General features: G+C 35.5%; 1 protein-coding gene across 1 annotated transcript in view; it reads left to right on the forward strand.

The window, feature by feature from the left end:
* The window catches only part of SCAMP1 (secretory carrier membrane protein 1), a 42549-nt gene extending 25143 nt beyond the window's left edge, over positions 1-17406 (forward strand). The window contains exons 5-9 of the mRNA XM_085566373.1: positions 3381-3509; positions 8902-9061; positions 10736-10837; positions 12642-12759; positions 14362-17406. Of these exons, the coding sequence (XP_085422499.1) occupies positions 3381-3509; positions 8902-9061; positions 10736-10837; positions 12642-12759; positions 14362-14526 (674 nt within the window). The 3' untranslated portion in view covers positions 14527-17406. The remainder of the gene's footprint in view (positions 1-3380; positions 3510-8901; positions 9062-10735; positions 10838-12641; positions 12760-14361) is intronic.
* The last annotated feature ends 952 nt before the right edge of the window (positions 17407-18358 follow it).

Here is an 18358-nt window from a genome sequence, read left to right on the forward strand (position 1 = left end):
ACGCAGCAGAAACAGTTCAAGAAAAAAACTGAAATGTGGCTGAAAGGATTCTTGCTGCAGCCTCCAGGCAGGGGAAAGGAAGAAAAAGAAAATCATGCTTAAGCTAGCAAAAACTAATCTAGTGAAAGCAAGAATGTGATATCCTGGCCTGAACCACAGCTGCACACTTTGGAGAAAGGCTTTGAATTAAACCCATGCAGTAGCCCAAGGCTCTCCACCCCTGCCCCTGATTTATCCTAAAGCAACAGCAGCTATTTCTGGGAATAAGGCAGGTGATTAGGGAATAGAGTATCATTCTAAAATCATCTCAAAATTATAGTCCAGCAACATATCTTCATTGGCTCTTATACTGCATGCATCGAAAAATTGTCTTCAGTGATGTTTAGGAATTTCCTGGACCATGTGTGCTGGGCCGTGTTGTCCTGCAAATACCAGGGTTGTTGAAATCCCCTGGAAAACCAGGGCCTACGACAGTGAGGCTATTGCCAGCTGTCCGTGGAAAGCCTCATCAACTCCCTTCTGCTCATCAGGTGATCTACAAGTAAGCACCCACAACAGTATCGCTCATATTAGCCTAATTCTTACCCATAAACTGTCAACTTATTTGTCTGCCCTTCAATAGAACTTGATACAATTCACTTGCTTTCTTACATGAAGAACAACTCCACCACCTTGCCTCTCTGACCTGTCCTTTCTAAAAATTCACAGCCATGCATGACTTCATTCCAGTCATGTGAGCCATCCTACCCTATCTCTGTGATTGCAATGAGGTGATGGCCTTGCAGCTACACACAGATTTCCACTTCTTGTTCATTCCCCATGCTGCTGTGTGTTTTCAGGCAACTTCAGAGGCTGATCAAGCATCCAGATTCCCTAGATAGTGTAATAGGATTAATTGTAACCATGAACACCTTTTATATCATTAGCCCTATGATTCTCATCTTGAGAAGCAGTCAAGGAACATATGTCTATGCACTGGTTGGCATGACCTTGTCCCTAGAAAGAAGCAATAGAATGGTCACAGACACTTCAGACCCTTCCCCCTGAGTCCTGTATTTTAAAGTCCATCTCACCAAATGGCCAGCATGCTGCCAAAGTTTCTGTTGCCCTTTTTTAAACAGGTGGGTCTCATTCCTCCCTAACAGGCCACAATTTAAGCAAAACCCATTGTTATAAAAGCCAAAACCTTGATAGTGGCCAGGAAGCCAGATGCTGACTTGCACATTGTGGCTGCTTCTGGCTGTCCCTGTTTCTGTGACCAGGAAGATATATGAGAAGATGATATGGGCACCAGTGTTTGTCACTTTTCTTGCCAGCGCTTTATAGTCTTCCTTGATCCTGTGTATTTTTTGGCATGTGGTATCATTTGTACCTACGTGAGAAAGGAATAGCAAGCTGTGGTCCATGCTCTTTACAAATTGGGCTACCCTCTTGGCAGCATTATGGATCTTAGTCCCTGGTAGGCAGCACTGCCTCTTGTAACTCTCCGTTGGGCTGGTAGATGGTGTCTTAGGAACCCTAAGAGAGTCACCTGCCACAATTACTCAGCGTTTCTTCTTACAGTAGTGATTATGTGCTGCTGGTTTAGATGTTCCTTGTTGGACTTGCTAATGGATATCTAAAGCCTTTGAAGGATCTCATCTGTTTTGGTGTGCATGTTGGAGGGTAGAGGTTGGACTTGAGTTCTATACTTGTGGGTCACCAGGATCTAAGGTGTCTCACACTCAGGGATGTCCATTATAGGTGTATGGTTTTGAAGCCATTTCTCTATCTCCATTTCAGTCCCTTTAACACTGCACAGCCTGTTGCAGTTTGTCCACCTTCTGAAGTAGTTCATCAAGCTATACACATTTCATGCAGGTTCAAGCCTTTTCTTTGTGCATCCATTGCAAGCTGCCACCTGTACTCAAGTCTCTTTCCTTACCAGTTCCCTCAGTGGATGTGTCAGTCATACTTTTCTGGGGCTGTCTCAGTAGACACTCTTGTTTTGATTCTGAGACAAGTGCTCACCATTGTTGCAGAGACCTAGAGCACTTAGCACTTACCTGAGGTATGGACCTACTTGCAGATTGCAGCACCCTCCGTTCTTGCTCTGCTGCACAAACGGCCACACTGCATCTTTTTGATGCACCATGTTGTGGTCACTCGTGCTCCCTAAAGCCGATTAAATCTCCCACAGTGCTCCTCGTAATGCTCACTCCACTCTTGACTGGTTAGTGAGAGCTTCTGGGTCCTGACAGGGCTTTGGATTGCTGTTCAGGTATCCCTGAGTTCAAGAAACCTCTGGACAGCTTGATCTCACCCCTGAAACTCACCCCCAGAACTTACTTCAGTTGCTGCTGCTGCCCTCCTGACTGACAATGGCCATATAGTCCCAACTGCCTGTCCACTTCAGTACCAATAAGTTAAAGTATGTTATTAAGGGCATTGTTCATATGCCCTGAAACACTGACAGGCTGAGGATGTTGAGCACTCCTAGGGAAACCCATTCTAGTGTTTGACCATTTTCTTGGTAAGGAAATGCTTCCTGATATCTGTTCTGAACCTTCTCTGGCACAGTTTTCAGCCATTCTGTGAATTGCATTTCTGGATATCCAGGGACATGCACACTAATTTGGACTCCTTTGAAGACACCATAGAATGGTCTTGATTGGAGAACAGAGTCTTTTGGAATTCTCTAGCTATTTGCATTCATTTGTCTTAAGATGCTGGCTGCACATCTAGGACACTGTTATCATATGTTGTCTTAATTTACTACAGTGAAAGATCTTTGAGCTGGTATGTCACCTCAGCTTGATGCCCTTGGCCTTCTCTGCTCAGGTTCTGTGCAGCATTGCATTTGACCTAATAAAAGTGTGCTGCTTCCTATTTAACTTAATTCATTTGGTCACATGGTGATTAATACATCTCTTGCCTTCAGAGTTTGAAATGCTATGGCAAAGGTTTGTTGCAGTGATTGTCTCAACTGAATCTCTTGAGTCTGTGCTTGGTATGACTTTGTGTTCAAGAGACTATGTGAGTATGGTGGAACTTCAGGGAAATACTCATTTAACAGTCAAGGAATTTTCAGAAATTGTTTTTCTGTTTTGTGGAAAATTCTCTTACTTTTTAGGAAATGTCAGATGCTTACTCAGTCTTTTATGTAGATAAACTATTGTACTTTCCTTGACCTGGCTACACTTAATTGTATTTAATTTCTGAAGTTTATGTCGAGGATTGCTCTTATAACTCTTGGGTATATCTCAAGTTATCCATCCACTTGAGAAACTCATGCATGAAACAGTTCCAAGTTCAAACATTTTCCATATATCTCTTTCAAGTATACAGAGACTGAAACTACATTATAAACACCTTTTTTTTCTTTATTTTTTATTTTGCAGGTAGAAAAAATAATTGGCCACCTCTCCCTGAGAATTTTCCTGTAGGTCCTTGTTTTTACCAGGATTTTTCAGTAGACATTCCTGTAGAATTCCAGAAGACAGTAAAGATTATGTACTATTTGTGGATGTGTAAGTATTTTCTTTTTAAGAAAAATAAAATGCCTATTCAAAGGTATATATTACCTGCTACTTTGTCTTTTGGAGCATCTGTAATGAAGACTTATTTTAAATCCAGAAGCCAAATAGTGAAGCAAAATTTTATATTAACTTCTTTGTTAAATGTATTGAATTACATCATAAAAGCTTCCACAGAAGAAAAGGAGGATTATCCTAGGACAATTTGATTCTAATTTATTGCAATTGTCTGGTTTAAGTTTCTCCAGCTGTAAAATGAACTCTGACCGTTCATTAATTTAGAAATAATTTTACTGGTTTAAAAATCAGCTTATATGTTAAGGAATAAATCTCACAATTAATGTTAATAGACATTTGAGTTCAAGATGTATAATATCCATTTGCTTTAATATACATAATTTTATATAGTTTAATATAGCTTTAATCTATAGCAAAGGTTTAATATAATTTTACCCTATTTTAAGAAATACTGTCAATTAGCTGAAGAATCAGTCCATGTTAAAACTATCCTTTGTAGGCAAAGAATGTTCTACAACATCTTTGTAGGATTAATTTTGCCCTCACTGGGGGGAATGCTGGATTAAAGAAGTATGCAGGTGCTATTCTTTTTTCTTCTGCCTTGTCCACTGTCATTGATACAAGCCTAATAAATACTCTGATGAAATTTCAAGATTTTGATGCTTTGATGCCTTTAATATATTTTCAGTCTTTCTAAGAACATGTGGAATTCATTTGTTTTCTAAGCTGTTTTTCATAGCTTAAGATGTAGTTAGGAAATCTCCATAATTTTACATGATACTCTGGTAATCTTATTGCTGTGATTGAACCACGTAATTGAAACACCTCAAATGAGCAGACAGCATTGAATCAAATCAATTCCTGTTCATCATAATCTACAGCTTTCTACATTCGCTGCTAGATTGTTAATCTTCAGATAAGCAACTACAGAGCATATTGCTGGTCACTCTCATAAAATTGATAGATAATTGAGATGTATAGGAAATATAAGGTGAAATACTCAGAATTTTAGGAGATTGCCAATTCTGGCCATTTGGAGGAAAGAGTTCTGAAAGTGCATATGCTTCAAATATGAGGTGAAGTTGGGCAGTTAGAATTGGAATATTAATACTCTTCTTAATTTTCCTTTTTATGGCAATAAGTAAAGAAAGAAGCAATATTATTTCAAAATATATAGGAGCTTTGCTTTCATACTGACATGACTGCTTATCTTCTAGGTAGACTGAGGTTTCAACCAAGTCATCTTGCACTTCTTGTACTTTAGCTGTAGTGCTCTCTGACTTATATGTATTACTCAGGAAGGCATGAATAGGGCATAGTAAAGGAAAAGACAGACAAAATATACCTCACAGTTAAAAAAAAAAAGAAGGATAAAAAAGATTGGGTATAGAACCCCATGCCTTAGGGTTGGCTGTTGAATTGGCTCTTTTCATTCCTAGGATTGCATCTATTTGCTTTGGCTAATTTCTCATTGACTGTTTATCTTCTGAGAAGGTACTTACTTCCATAGGAGACCTGCTTCTGCTTGCCTCTTTTTTTTTCCCTCTTCCAGAACTTCCTATATCTTTAAGGTCTAGGGGTTCTGTGAACATAATCACATTTGGATAAATCTAGTACTGCATTTTCAGCACTTGATAAAGTAGCTCCTTTTCCTTTGTAGTACTCCTGGGAACAAACTTACTAGATTAGTTATCTTTTTTTCCACAGTTGGCATTAATTTGATATCATCATTCTTGGTTTTTATGTCTCTGAGGAAACTTCTTTACCTGTTTAAGATCCATATGCTCTTCCTTTCATGAGAAAACAACTCTGTTTGTATCCCTATTTCACTAACTCATCCCTCTTTTCTCTTTTTGTATCACAAGTCAGAGTTTTCTAATTCTTTGATGTGTTTTATCTTTGCACATTTTTTCCCAGGGGAGAGACTTTTTTTTTTAACAGTCTGAGTGCTCACATATTTTTGTGAACTATAACAATCAATTAGCAATGACTTTTCACAGTTGACATTGGAGCTTTTCTATTCTATCTTGGCATTTTGGCCATTGGTGCTTTAAGGACTTGCTTTGATTTTCAAAGAATATTTCTTATTTGAAGTTACAAACAGAAGAGATTCTGGTAGAAGAATAATAATACCCTGAAGTGCCAACATTTTTTTCTTCTGTTCAGGAGAGTTTAATCTCATCCCCTGTCTGAGGATAGGATAGATGGTGTGTGTGTATATATATATCAGTCTGTGTAGATATTTGTTCTGCCTGTCCCTGAGAACCTCCAATGACAGGCACTTCACAAACTCCCTCCAAGCCTGTTATAATGTGTTACTGTCTTTTAGAATTAAAAGATGTTCCTTGGTATAATAATTTAATTCTCCCCTCCTATGTTTGATCTTTTGTGTTCTATCCACTGTTGCTATGGAAAATGCTTTTATCCCTATTAGTCATCTTCTTTTGCCTTACTTAGCATATTTCACTCAGCCTTTCCTTGTGGGTGTTGTTTTCTTGAGGTTTGACTGGTTGCTGTCATACAAATTCACTGTTAGTTCACTCCGTATTATTACGTGTTTTTTAGTGTGTAGCATCAGGAGATTTTTCTTCACATTTTAGATAGCACATATTTATGTGCTGATGCAAGACTGTTTAATACTTATGTTATCTGTTTTAGAATCTTATTTTTTCCCTATGGAAGATCTTCCTCTTTTTTGTAAGGCATGTTAGAACATCTCTCCCAAGCGAGCAGAACAGACTAGGAACAAAAGCCTAAACAACATCTGAAGCTACTTGGTGCTCCAGGATTATGTGTGACGAAACTTCACAGCCCAGTCCTCACTTGTGAGTTGCCTTGTGGCTTCAAAACTCTCCATTCTTTAGGCATCCCATTTGCCTTTAGGCAGTTCCAGTCCAGGGTGACAGTCATGTGTCCTAATGTGGACTTAGGTTTCCTGAAGATATAATCAATGAAACATTACTGAAATAAAACTTAGTACAAACATTTGTTTTCATATGGTCTCAAATGGAATAGCAAAATCATCTCAATAATGTACATGCCAAATATCTTCAGTACGACTTGTGATCTTTATCTACAACTCACTTTCAGACACTTATGGATGATAAAGTGTAGCTAATTAAGACAAGGAATATTTCTAAAGGAGAATTCTTCTGTTCAGGGAAGTTTATACCAAAAAAAGAAGTAAAGTATAAATATTCATTAAACTAATGTTTAATTGTTGACTCTCATTTTGGCATGAACAACTTTTTTTTCAACTTCAACTGCTTCCACACACAAACTAAGAGAAGGCTTTCTTCAATCACATAGAGTACTCTATTGTTACAGCTGTGAGGTTGTCATACAGAAACTGCATGTTGCAGACTTCTGATGAAGCCCTAGGTGATTTCAACCTCCAGGTGGTCATTATTTTGTAATAACTTGCATTACGGTTTAATTTGCTGAGGCAAGTAGGTGGAAGGTACTTTATAACTGTTACCCTGAACCTGCAAATGTATGTGTCTGTTCATATAAGAGCTTAAGCTTGCCTTCATCCCTTAGTGAAGGTGTTGGCTCAAAGGATAAAAGATTCTCTGTATCTTGCAGCAAGCAGGCAGAGTGAAAGGCAAGCACAGTGAAGTGAGAATTGTCAGTCAAGTCTGCTGTCTTCCTCTATAGCTTGTGCTAATACTTGTTTTGTACAGCTGAGACTCTGTTACAGTAGCGGAGCAGACCCCTGTGTTGCTGGTTTTAGTATCAGTAATGGGTGTGATGCTTCACTTTTTTCTGCAGTGATGGTACTCTTTTAAAACTTGTCCTGTTGCCATAATTGCAGTTATTAAAAGAAAATAATTTTGGAAAGTTCAGGCTCCACCAGAATTTGACTGTTTCTAGTAACATAGGGGTCTCAATGTGTTCCAGTATTGAGTAGAAAAAGAGAGAATACCCCTTCCTTGTACTTATCAAAGGAAGGCAGGAACTGGGGTTTGTATAATTTCTTTTGCTTTATAAGGCATAAACACACAAATTTGGAAAGGAGTTGTTTTGCCAACCCCCTGGGGCAGTGCAAAAATTGCCTTTTATTTTAAAGAACAAAGTGTTTTGATTCTGGTGACACGTACAGGAAAATATTATTTGTCTGAGGAAATGTTTTCAGTTTCATCAGTCTTCCGTGCAGTGATCTGTGCATCTTACTTTTAAGAGTTTTTTTTCACTCTGTTGATTTAGAACTTAAGTCATAATTAAGACAGCAAAAAAGAGTTTCAGGATTCTGTTTTTCAGAATCTTTAGTATCTTGCCTGTTCTGTTAACCTTGCTATCCAGTAGAATCACTAAAATGTTGCTCTGAACTTGAATAAAATGAAAAAAATTGCTGTCAGGAGCAGTTTGTGCAGTTATAAATATTCTACTTTATCCTGATCCACACGGAAAGAAATTGTTCTCTGAGGCAGCAAAATCCTTCCTGAATCACTGGTTATTGCTGAACAAAGAAATTCATGTTCATCTTTGAAGTCTAGCAGAACTAACTTCTGTGCCAGATAGCATGAAGGTAGTAGTTGTAATGTTTCTTAATATTGCCTTATTCTGTTCTATGAAGTAAACTTAATTGAAATAAAATGTGAAGTCATAATTCAAATGCATTTTCTTTAGTAGAAATTGAATAGTTAATGTGTACCAAGGTCTGCCAAGGAGAAAATTATAGTATTGAGCTAACCACAGACCACCAAAAAGGCAGATGTTCTAAGAAAGACCAGTGTTCTAAGAAATATTTCAATATACAAAATACATTAAAACATCTAGAACAGCTTCTTGCAGACCATGTTTTACTGAGGAATATTCATAGTGAGTGGATTTTTTGTTTCATTATATGGAAGACAAGAGCTTTCTGTTGTAAGATTATCCAGGAAAATTTTGTTTTCAAATTTGAATGTGTACGATGCCTATTTTGTGATGCACTTCATGTAATTTTTAAGCTTTCTCTCAAAAAAATATTTAGTGATCTCATAAATTTGTATTCAGTTATTACTGTAGAAAAAAATAAATTATTGCAGGTGTAGAAACCTCTTATTTCTTAATTTAATGTTTGAAAGTGTTTTATTTTTCTGACAAGATATTTTCCATTGCCAAGTAGCTAGTGGTACTTGAACTTTCATGTTGAGGGCTTTCACTTTTGAATACAGGTTTACCTAAAATTTAGAAAATTATAAAAATCAATTTATTATAGAAGGCTTTGAGAGGGTATTGGTATTGTCAGCATGCTGATGTTTTGTTTAAAATTCTGTTTTGTTTAAATGCTTAAAATATTTAAAAGTTTGGGTATAACTTTAGTAGTAATAATTTATTGTTTAAACATAATTTAATTAAGACTATTTTGCTTTTGCTTTTACAGTCCATACAGTGACACTGTTTCTTAATATCTTTGGATGTTTGGCCTGGTTTTATGTTGATGCTACACGAGGGGTTGATTTTGGATTGAGTATTCTCTGGTTCTTGCTTTTTACCCCTTGTTCTTTTGTCTGCTGGTACAGACCACTTTATGGAGCTTTCAGGTAACAACTTCAGCTTGACTTAGGATATTTAAAAACTTGTCAAAATGCATTAACATTCCAGAATTTGTTTGATTATCATGATGATAATCCTTTTAAGTGCTCTCATTAGAAAAAGAGTATGTTTGCCATTAATTCAGTTGTTGAATTTGAAATACAGATGCCAGTAATTAATAATATAATGGAATATCCTTTAAAATATTTACTGTATTTACCGTAGATAAAATATGTGTCAGAAATCCTTAACTTTGTTGAAGTTAATAAGGGCTGGTAACAGTTGCAAAAAACATTCTCTCTCATTAAATCTCTGTTTCTACACACCAAGAATTTGAGCAGATTAGTAGTCAATAGTGTCTTAATTTTTTTGCTTCCTGAATGAACTTCATAAATATCTACTCTTAAAATCTTGTATTTCTAAGTAATAGACACCTACAGTATCTGTAATTGAAATAGCCTGAAATCCTTAAGAATTAGTAGAGCAGGTAGTATTAGTAGAGAAGACTAGTCTTAGCAATCTTTGCAAACCTCAGAAACATAAGGTCTGTGATTAAGAATAGAATGGTGTGTTTGCATGCAAACTAAACCTTTTCTTAGTGAAGGTCAGCATGTAGAGACTTCAACTCCAGAAGCTTTGGGTTGTTTGTTTTTTTGGTTTTTTTTTTTTTTTTTTTTAGAGTGAAGTGATTCAGGATGTTCTTAGTTTAAATACCCTTATTCTTGCATTAGAAAAATAATGGCCAGAAGTTGCAATTAACTGTAACACTTAGGCTGTAGGAGGTGTTTCTTTTTGCTAACTAAGGAGATATTGCTATACCCACAAATCTCCGAGGAATCATATAGTTTAACGTGCATTTCTTGTCTAATAAAGCCATAGCTTTTCTTAGAGAAAATTGGTTGGTTGAGGAAGGAAAACTCTACTTATCTATTCAACTTTCAGTCAGTTGCTCAGCTGAAGATGAAATAGTTATTGAACTGAACTGGTTGTATAGAAATTACAGACTCCCTTCTGTAGGAAGAGCTATTAAGGACAGAATCTGGTTTTGTAACTTAACTAAATGGTTTCTACTTCCTTAAGACCTCTAGTAGGAAGCATATCATATGGTCAGTAGTTTTGAAAGTAGTAAGTTAAATCTTGATTGAAATTTTGCCTGTACATTTATATTTGGCTGGCTTTTTTTATTATTATTTTCAGTCCTTGTAAGGCTGGCATTTTAGTAATTTAATCAGGAAATGTATTTTGTACATTTTATTTTCAAATAACCGCTGCTTCAGTATTATGGTGTCCCATGTGTTTCAGTGATTCCATATGAGATTTTATTTCCTTTCACAAGTTAAATATTCTTTTGCCATCACTCTGAACTTCACTCTGAAAGTTAAGCAGAATACAAACTTAAATGGTTAGTTGAAGGGCCCTGATCTGGGCTGAACAGAACTATTCTCACCTTTCTTAGAGATGCAGGTGGCAAAATGACTATCTTAAAGAAGAAAGAGCAGCTCTTGTAAATAAAGACTCTGAAAAACCACAGAATTTCTGATACTTCACTTTAGGTCACTTCATAAATGAAAGTACATTTTGTGTAGTTAATACAGTAAAAAGTTAGATTGGTACTGCAGAATATGAATAAAAATAATGAATTTTCTGGCTGCTTTAATCTTTTTTCCCCCCGCTTCTTTCAGGAGTGACAGCTCATTCAGGTTCTTTGTGTTCTTCTTTGTATATATCTGTCAGTTTGCTGTACATGTACTTCAAGCTGCAGGATTTCAAAGATGGGGAAACTGGTGAGTACTCTGTTTGCCATAGTGTTGTACTGTCTGTAAGACAAACACTTGAACTACAACTGCAATACAGTCTTTTGTTTTCAAAGGAATAATCTTGTGTTCACTAGAATGTTACATTTAACTCTCAAAAGAAAGCATTTTTGACTAGGAGAAGTGGGTGAAATGTATCCAAAGAATACAACAGAATGTATATAAATGTATCCAACAGAATACTTCTGTTACTAGGTTGGTCAAAATTTTATCCTTCATTTTAAACCACTTTGAACTAACTCTTTAATATACACTACCTCTTCTATTTTGGTGGTATAAGGAATTATTGCTTGTTCTGTATTTAAGGTAAAGGAAAGCAAAAATTTAGACATCAATAATATATTGTTTGCATATTTTTTGTATTATTAGGTATTTCTAATTCTATTAATATACTTCCTACTTACTGAGAAATGTATGGCTAAAATTTATAGAACAACTTCACAAGGCATTTGGGTGAATATAGTGTTATATCTTGGATATTATTTGAAAAGTGCATTTGTTTGAGTCACATCCATATTCTGTAATAAGGTGATCTTTCTTTAAAATATTTGCAGATATATGAGCTTTTACATGAAGCTTGTATGTATATTATCTTTTATTTGAGTCTTTGAGGTCTAATATTTATATTTTTACAAGGAGAAACTATGGGGAATCAGTCACTATCCTTGAAATAAAGGAATTAACTAAAAGCAAGGTTGTAGTAACAACCTTGGACTCTCCATGGTAACATGATAATGACACTTCCCCCTATCAGTGCTTTTTGCTGCAAACCTCAAAATATATGCAAGACAGACAAAACAGTATTGCTTTAGAATTGTTATGTAAGGAAAGGTCCTGCTTTATTATTTTTTCTTTGGAATCCTCTATTGCTTATTCATCCAAGTCTTGGAAGTGAGCTTTTATGCATACTTGGGGAAGGAGTATTGAAAGTAGCCAGATCATCAGACAATCCTAATTACAGTTCAGATTTTGGAGTTTTGTAGTAGATTACAGTGGGATACAACAGATATCAAAGCAGTGTGAAGCAGGTAGGGGAAAGTTTTAAGGTTTGGATTTACATAATTTTTTGCCTTTTTTTTTTTTTTTTTTTAATAATGAGGAAAATTCTTACTCATCTTAATGCATGGGATTTGTTCATAAGGCAACCTGCTTTTGTAGTTTTCAGGTCTGAAACTGTTGGTATCTGTTGGGATTTTAATTTTGAACAATGGGGAAATGCTTGAAGTAGATACCTATATAGCAGTTTTTTCTACTGATTCATCTGAAGCTCTTGACTTAAAAACATTATATTAACCTCAGTTGAGAAAGCATCACTGTGTGGATACAATTAAATGAGTCTTCACATAGAAGCTGTGTATGTGTGGTATTCTCCCGTTCCATATTTATAGAAGTTAGAAACTATCTTTTTGGGGAAATTTTCTCATCTATGAATTAATGTAGTCTTGAATCAATCTGAAATGACAGTGTAACAAAAAAACCTCAAGAAGTTGAGAAGCAGCTCTCTAATTTTGCCATGATTTTGCTGAAGGAAAATAATATTTGCAACAATTTTTCATACAGTTTCACTTCATTTTCTGTGAAAAAATGGAAATTAAACTTTAAAAGCATATCTTAGAACCAGAATATGCTTATGTAAGATTCCCATTATTTTCATTCAAAAATACTCAAAATTGTTCAGAACCAGAAGGTTATGAAGTTTTCTTTGGTGAGAGTATCTTTGATTAAATGGTTCATGTGCTGTACTAGTAAAATTTGTTATTTTTCCTTCCTTCAGTGGGTGGATTTCATCTCTTACTGGACTTAATAAGAGTATTCCTGTTGGCATTATGATGATAATCATAGCTGCACTTTTCACAGCATCTGCTGTTATCTCACTAGTTATGTTTAAAAAGGTAAGTTACATATTATTTCCCTCTTTTTTTTCCTGCATTTGATTTGGCTTTTGCTTTCTGTCCTGAGAGAGGCACTCTTTCACAAAGTAATGGGGATTAAATTACATTCTTCAAAATGAGCCTTGCCTATTAACACTTGTATGGTTTTGTTTATACTGTTGTGGAGTTACAAAATGCTGTTTGTATGATGCAGGTATTTTCTGCAGATGGGGAAGGATAGTTCTGAATTAGAGAACCTGAGAGGTAACCCCACAAAGAGGTAACCACAAAGGAGTAGGTGAAAGCACTGGACATGGTGATTGTAGCTGTAGATGCCAGGCTGTCCATCAGGCACAGAAAGTGTGACTGAAATGATTGCTATGTTACAGCTCTTACCAAAATCATTACCATTAAAATGAAAAATCAATAGAAGAGAGATATGCAGCATCTCAGAGAAGAATTTTTATTTCTCTCTAGCTGTTTTTTAATATTTTATTGCCAGCTAATGATGCAGGAGAATGAAAACTCAAGGAAATAAACTCTCTCTCTATGATTACTTCTGATGAATTTCCACCCAGAAGATCTAAGTATAGATACTGATGTTTTAGTAAGTCATTGAGATACATGTAACTGAGAATTCTGATGATGATGTGCTGGCTGGATTCCAGTAATTCAGTCTCACTTACAGTTAGGTTCAAAGATTTTACACATACACAAATTCTTTTGACCTGTTCACAGTAAATTTGAAATTATAAGTGTGTATACCTGGAGATGTCCTTTCTTGTCTTCTGTAGAAATACTCCATAGATGAGAAGAAACAAGCAAGAAAAAAGTGTGGTGAAATATGTTTTTGCACTTTTCTTACTGTATGCATCCAGATTCTTTCTAAAATTTGCATATTCACATATTACTTGGTTTATCTTTATGGATGAAAAATAGTCACATTTATAACAGAAAAAAGTTATGTAGATTTTCCTGCTACAGAGGAATGAAAATGTCTTCATAGTATTATTTGACAACCTTTCAACCTTTTCGTGACTTAACTGAGTCACAAGTAGCATTTGAATTTTAATACTCAGATAATTGAAAGTTAATCAGGATATTTTTTCTGGTTTTGTTGGTTTTTATTTTGTCATATGCCATATTGTTAAGAGTGTAAGTCATATTGTTCATTCCTGTGGTTATTATGCAGAGCTATTGGTCATCACACTAGTTCTGCAAATGTGTAACTGTGTCACTGTTTCACATTTTGAAACTTTTAATATTCTGTTAGAATATAGCTTAATCTTGTAACCTGTCAGAGTAACTGAAATGTTTCTAAATATTGTTGTAGAGAAAAACTCACCAAATATACATCACACATTTTAGTGAATACAATGAAACCCTTCCGAACTTGCAGATAATTACAGGTATCCCCCACAGTCAAATTGTGTGTGCAACAGGACAATGAAAAATTCAAAAGTTTTTGGGAAAAAATTCCATGTTCTCATCTCCGGGTTCACTCAAACACATGAACAAATCACATTTTCCCAGCTCACAGCTCCTCTTTGTGCTGAGACTTTGCAGTTGTTCTGCTACGAAATGGGAAGCGCGGCCCCGTTTTCTCAGTGCTTTTCCCCGCAGGTGCACGGGCTGTACCGCACGACCGGCGCGAGCTTTGAGAAGGCGCAGCAGGAGTTTGCCACCGGAGTGATGTCCAACAAAACTGTGCAAACTGCCGCGGCCAACGCAGCCTCCACAGCAGCCACCAGCGCAGCGCAGAACGCCTTCAAGGGCAACCGCATGTAGAGAAGCAGTCACCTCGGTTCTCTCCAACTGTTCTTTATTTTCCACTCACTTACTGTATTCCCTAAATGCCTAGGTCAAAATTCACACAGCATGTTTGTTTCTTATGCAGCTGTGCATGGGTAAAATGGGAAACGGTTGGTTTATTTTATTATAAATTTATTTATTTTAAGAAGAAAACCATTTGCCCCCCTTCTTTAACATGTTGAATTCTGCAATGTAAAGCTTTACATATTTTATGGAGGATAAACAATTTCAAGAATTGGCCTGAGAATGAACTCTGGTATATAATGATCAAAACAATGTAGGAAGAATCTGGAAGGTTTTTTAGCAATTAACTCCAGGGTTTTTTTTTTTAAGTTCAGGAAAGCAGTTAGGATTAATTATTTATCTTTGCAAAAACTGATTTCCCTATTTCTACTATAAGAAGTGGGGTAGTTAGTGGTCAGTAAGAAGTGACTGAGAGATATAATTAGGTTTGACTACTCTTTTGCACTTTCAGCAGCTGCTGGGGGTCAAATACAAGTAAGGCAGAGAGTATGAATTCTTTTCTTGTTTGGTTTTGTTTTCTTTTTATTAGGAAAGTCTTTTAGTATAAATCTGTAAGTTTGCATGAATATTGTTGAGTTACCTGATCTTGTTTAAGTAATGTTTTGGTCCAGAATTTACCTTTATAGCATTTGTTTGTATTCTCTATCTGTGAGAAATTACTATGCGGCGTAAACATTCTCTGTAATAGAATAGTTCAGTTTAAGGAAGTTACCTGGTGATTTAACTCACAGAGCTAAATGATTATATATTTGCTATTTTTAACTTCAGTATTCACATATCTCGTCCCTCTTCTATGTGCAGTGGTATTTTTGTTTTATTTGGGATTTTTTGGTTAGCTTTTGTTTGGGTTTTTTTTTCAAGTATAGATTTATGTTTAACAGTGGTACTAAATCTCTAGTCCAGACAGTCACTCTGTTTACTGCCTGTCCAAAACACTATACAGTATTTAATTTTCTAACAGGAATATTGTCTAAAACCAGGCTTTTGAAGCAATGGCATTTAACAGACACTTGAATTAATTTTAATATTAACTCAGCCATCTCTGTGATGTGATTTAAGCTATAGGAAAAAAGATTTTAAATTTTGATTCAGCAAAGGGAGAGATGTTTGTCCTTAATAAAGTTAAATTTTAATCATTGAATTGGAGGCCCAAGAGGTTAGATTGATGCTGTGAAACTAACTATCCATAATGGTACATACCATCACAATATTCTAGAAAATAATATCGCCAGAACTTGGTATAATATGAGTTTCTCTGCTTTGAAGACCTTACATTTTTGGATTGCCTCATGAGACTTACATACAATATTTAGAGAGTTTTTCAGACTCTTCCAGAAAATGGAAAGATGACATCCCACAACCTGTGTAAGTACACACCATGGCTGAAATTAATTCAGCTCTTAAGGTGAATAATAACACAGCATAAAATTCTGAGGCCTCTCTATGTTCTGAAAGTGGACTGAATTTCAATACACTGTATTCTGATTCAATACACTGTATTCATAATAACAGAAATGCATTTAAGAAAATACTCTCCTAGCTTAATCTTTGAACCAGTAATATACTGTTAGCATGATTTCTCCTATTAGTCTTCTTTAATTTACTAATTTCTTTAAACCATGCTTGAATTTGAAAAAATGTCATAGTTTCACCTATGCTGAAGTTCACATTAATGAATATACTTGCTTAAATATTCTATCTAACAAGGCTGTTAAAATGTGGTAATAATGGACATGCTAACATTGAACTTAAATTTGCGTGGAATGTTTTTAAAGCTTTCCAGATGAAAGTCACTGTTCTCTGCTGAGATTGGGGGACTGTCATTCTTGAAGCTATAAATGAAGATTGTTCTTTTCATATTTTAACTTGAGGGTTATATCTAGGAACTCTGCTATGGATTACTTCTAAATTTAAATTTAGGGCATCTTTTGGTATATCTTGGATTGGAATCCTTAGGGACGTCATTCTTACAATTTAACTGAAGTTGAAGATTACATAATAGTATAGATTACTGGGAAAAAAAACACCAAACACTTTAGGAATAAAACCTGAATTTGACAGGTAGATTTTTTTTCTCAAATGTTTGAAGGTTCTTTGAGAAAACACATCTAATGTTCTGTGTATAACAATTGTTGATTTGTAATATTATGGGTTGAATGTACAGATTTAAGCCTTCTGAGTGAAATTCAGGGTTGTGTTACATGTGAATTCCTTAAACCAGAAATCTGTGACACTTTACAACCCAAAAAGGGAGGGAAAAGTTTGTTTAGCTTTGAAAACAGAAGGCCGAAATTTGTTAAAAGTATTTTGTACCTAAGAAAAATTAGATTTTACAATCTCTTATTAATCAGAGTATGGCGCCCACTTGAGTTGTCTTTTTGTAGTATTGTGACAGAGTACAAGGTATGAAGTTTAAACACTGGAATGTCAGTAGTCTTTGATTTGTAAGTTAGGAGTTCTTTTTATTTATCCTGAGATGTTTGTATATTTTGTAAATTACTAACAATGTTCTGCCATCCTGGTGAATGTCATGGTTCTGTACAAATGCACTTTTTCTGTCCCTCTGTTGCATGTCTGGGTAGTTCAGAAGTTTTGTATATTTATTGTATTAACACAGTGTCATAGAAGTAAAAAAATAGTTTTTTCCTAGGTGTTCGCTCTGTATAGAGTTTTGAACAACAATGGGGATTTTTCTTCTAACAGTCAGGTGATGTGCAGGGATGATCTATGTATAAGTCTGCCTTGCTTTTTATAATTCTGTATATAGATGCTGTATTTCTGCTGAAATGGTGAAACAAAATGTCCACTATCAATAAATCCAGTTAAAGAGAATTAGTCTACTCAACTGTTACAAAGAAAATTCTTAAAATACTTGCAGCTTACCTTCTTGTGGTGTAAACTCACAAGGGTTAAATTTAAACATGCGCTGTCATGACTGAATGGAACTCTACAGGTGTTAAGTGACTCTTAAAACATTATTGAAAGTAAAATGAAGTTGCTGAAAAAAGCTTTGCTTTGGTAGTATTTATTTTCCTAATTTCTGCCAGTGAATCAACATTTCTGTGTCACTGCTGTCCTGCTTTTTCCTTTTTTTTTTTTTTTTTAGGTCATTAGCAAATTCTGTTGATTTTTTTTCCCATGTAATGTCAGTTGTAGCACCTGCCCTCTAGTTTACTGCTGGGTTTCCTCTGAAGGGCTGAATGACTTCATATAGACGACTGTGATGTTGGTAAGTTTGCAAATGCATGATGCATATTCATGCAGTGATATAGTGAACAGTGTTCTGAGGTGAGGTCAGGATTATTTTGGGAGATGGCAGACGTGTTTTTGAAGACACTTTCACATGCATGCATCAGTTAGTATTGAAATCTTCATCCACTTGATCTTTGTAATTTACAGATCTAGGATGGCAGCGAAGGAAGAGGTTTTATACTTTCTTGTAAATGTAAGCATGGTTGTGCCATATAATCCAGTCATGTTTTATGTTTAGAATTACTACACAGTTTTAGTGCTCTTCATGTGGTATAATTCCTCTGGTTTGCTTAGCTTATTTTCCTCAAGAGGTTGTAAGCATGGAGTTGGAAAAGTATGCAAACATTGGGAGAAAAGCATGGGTTCAGAGAACTGTAATTATAAAAACAGTTCTTCTGGGAGGGTATTTCTGCCAAGGAGACGGCACACACCTAGAACATTCTGGTTATTCATCCGTAGTACGGCACAGTAGGTCAGATAATTAGGTTTGATTCAGTTACATTAAAACATGTGCAAATTAGTTTTTACCTTT

Source organism: Lonchura striata, chromosome Z (genome assembly GCF_050655825.1).
Source record: "Lonchura striata isolate lonStrDom1 chromosome Z, ASM5065582v1, whole genome shotgun sequence".
Taxonomy (NCBI): domain Eukaryota; kingdom Metazoa; phylum Chordata; class Aves; order Passeriformes; family Estrildidae; genus Lonchura; species Lonchura striata.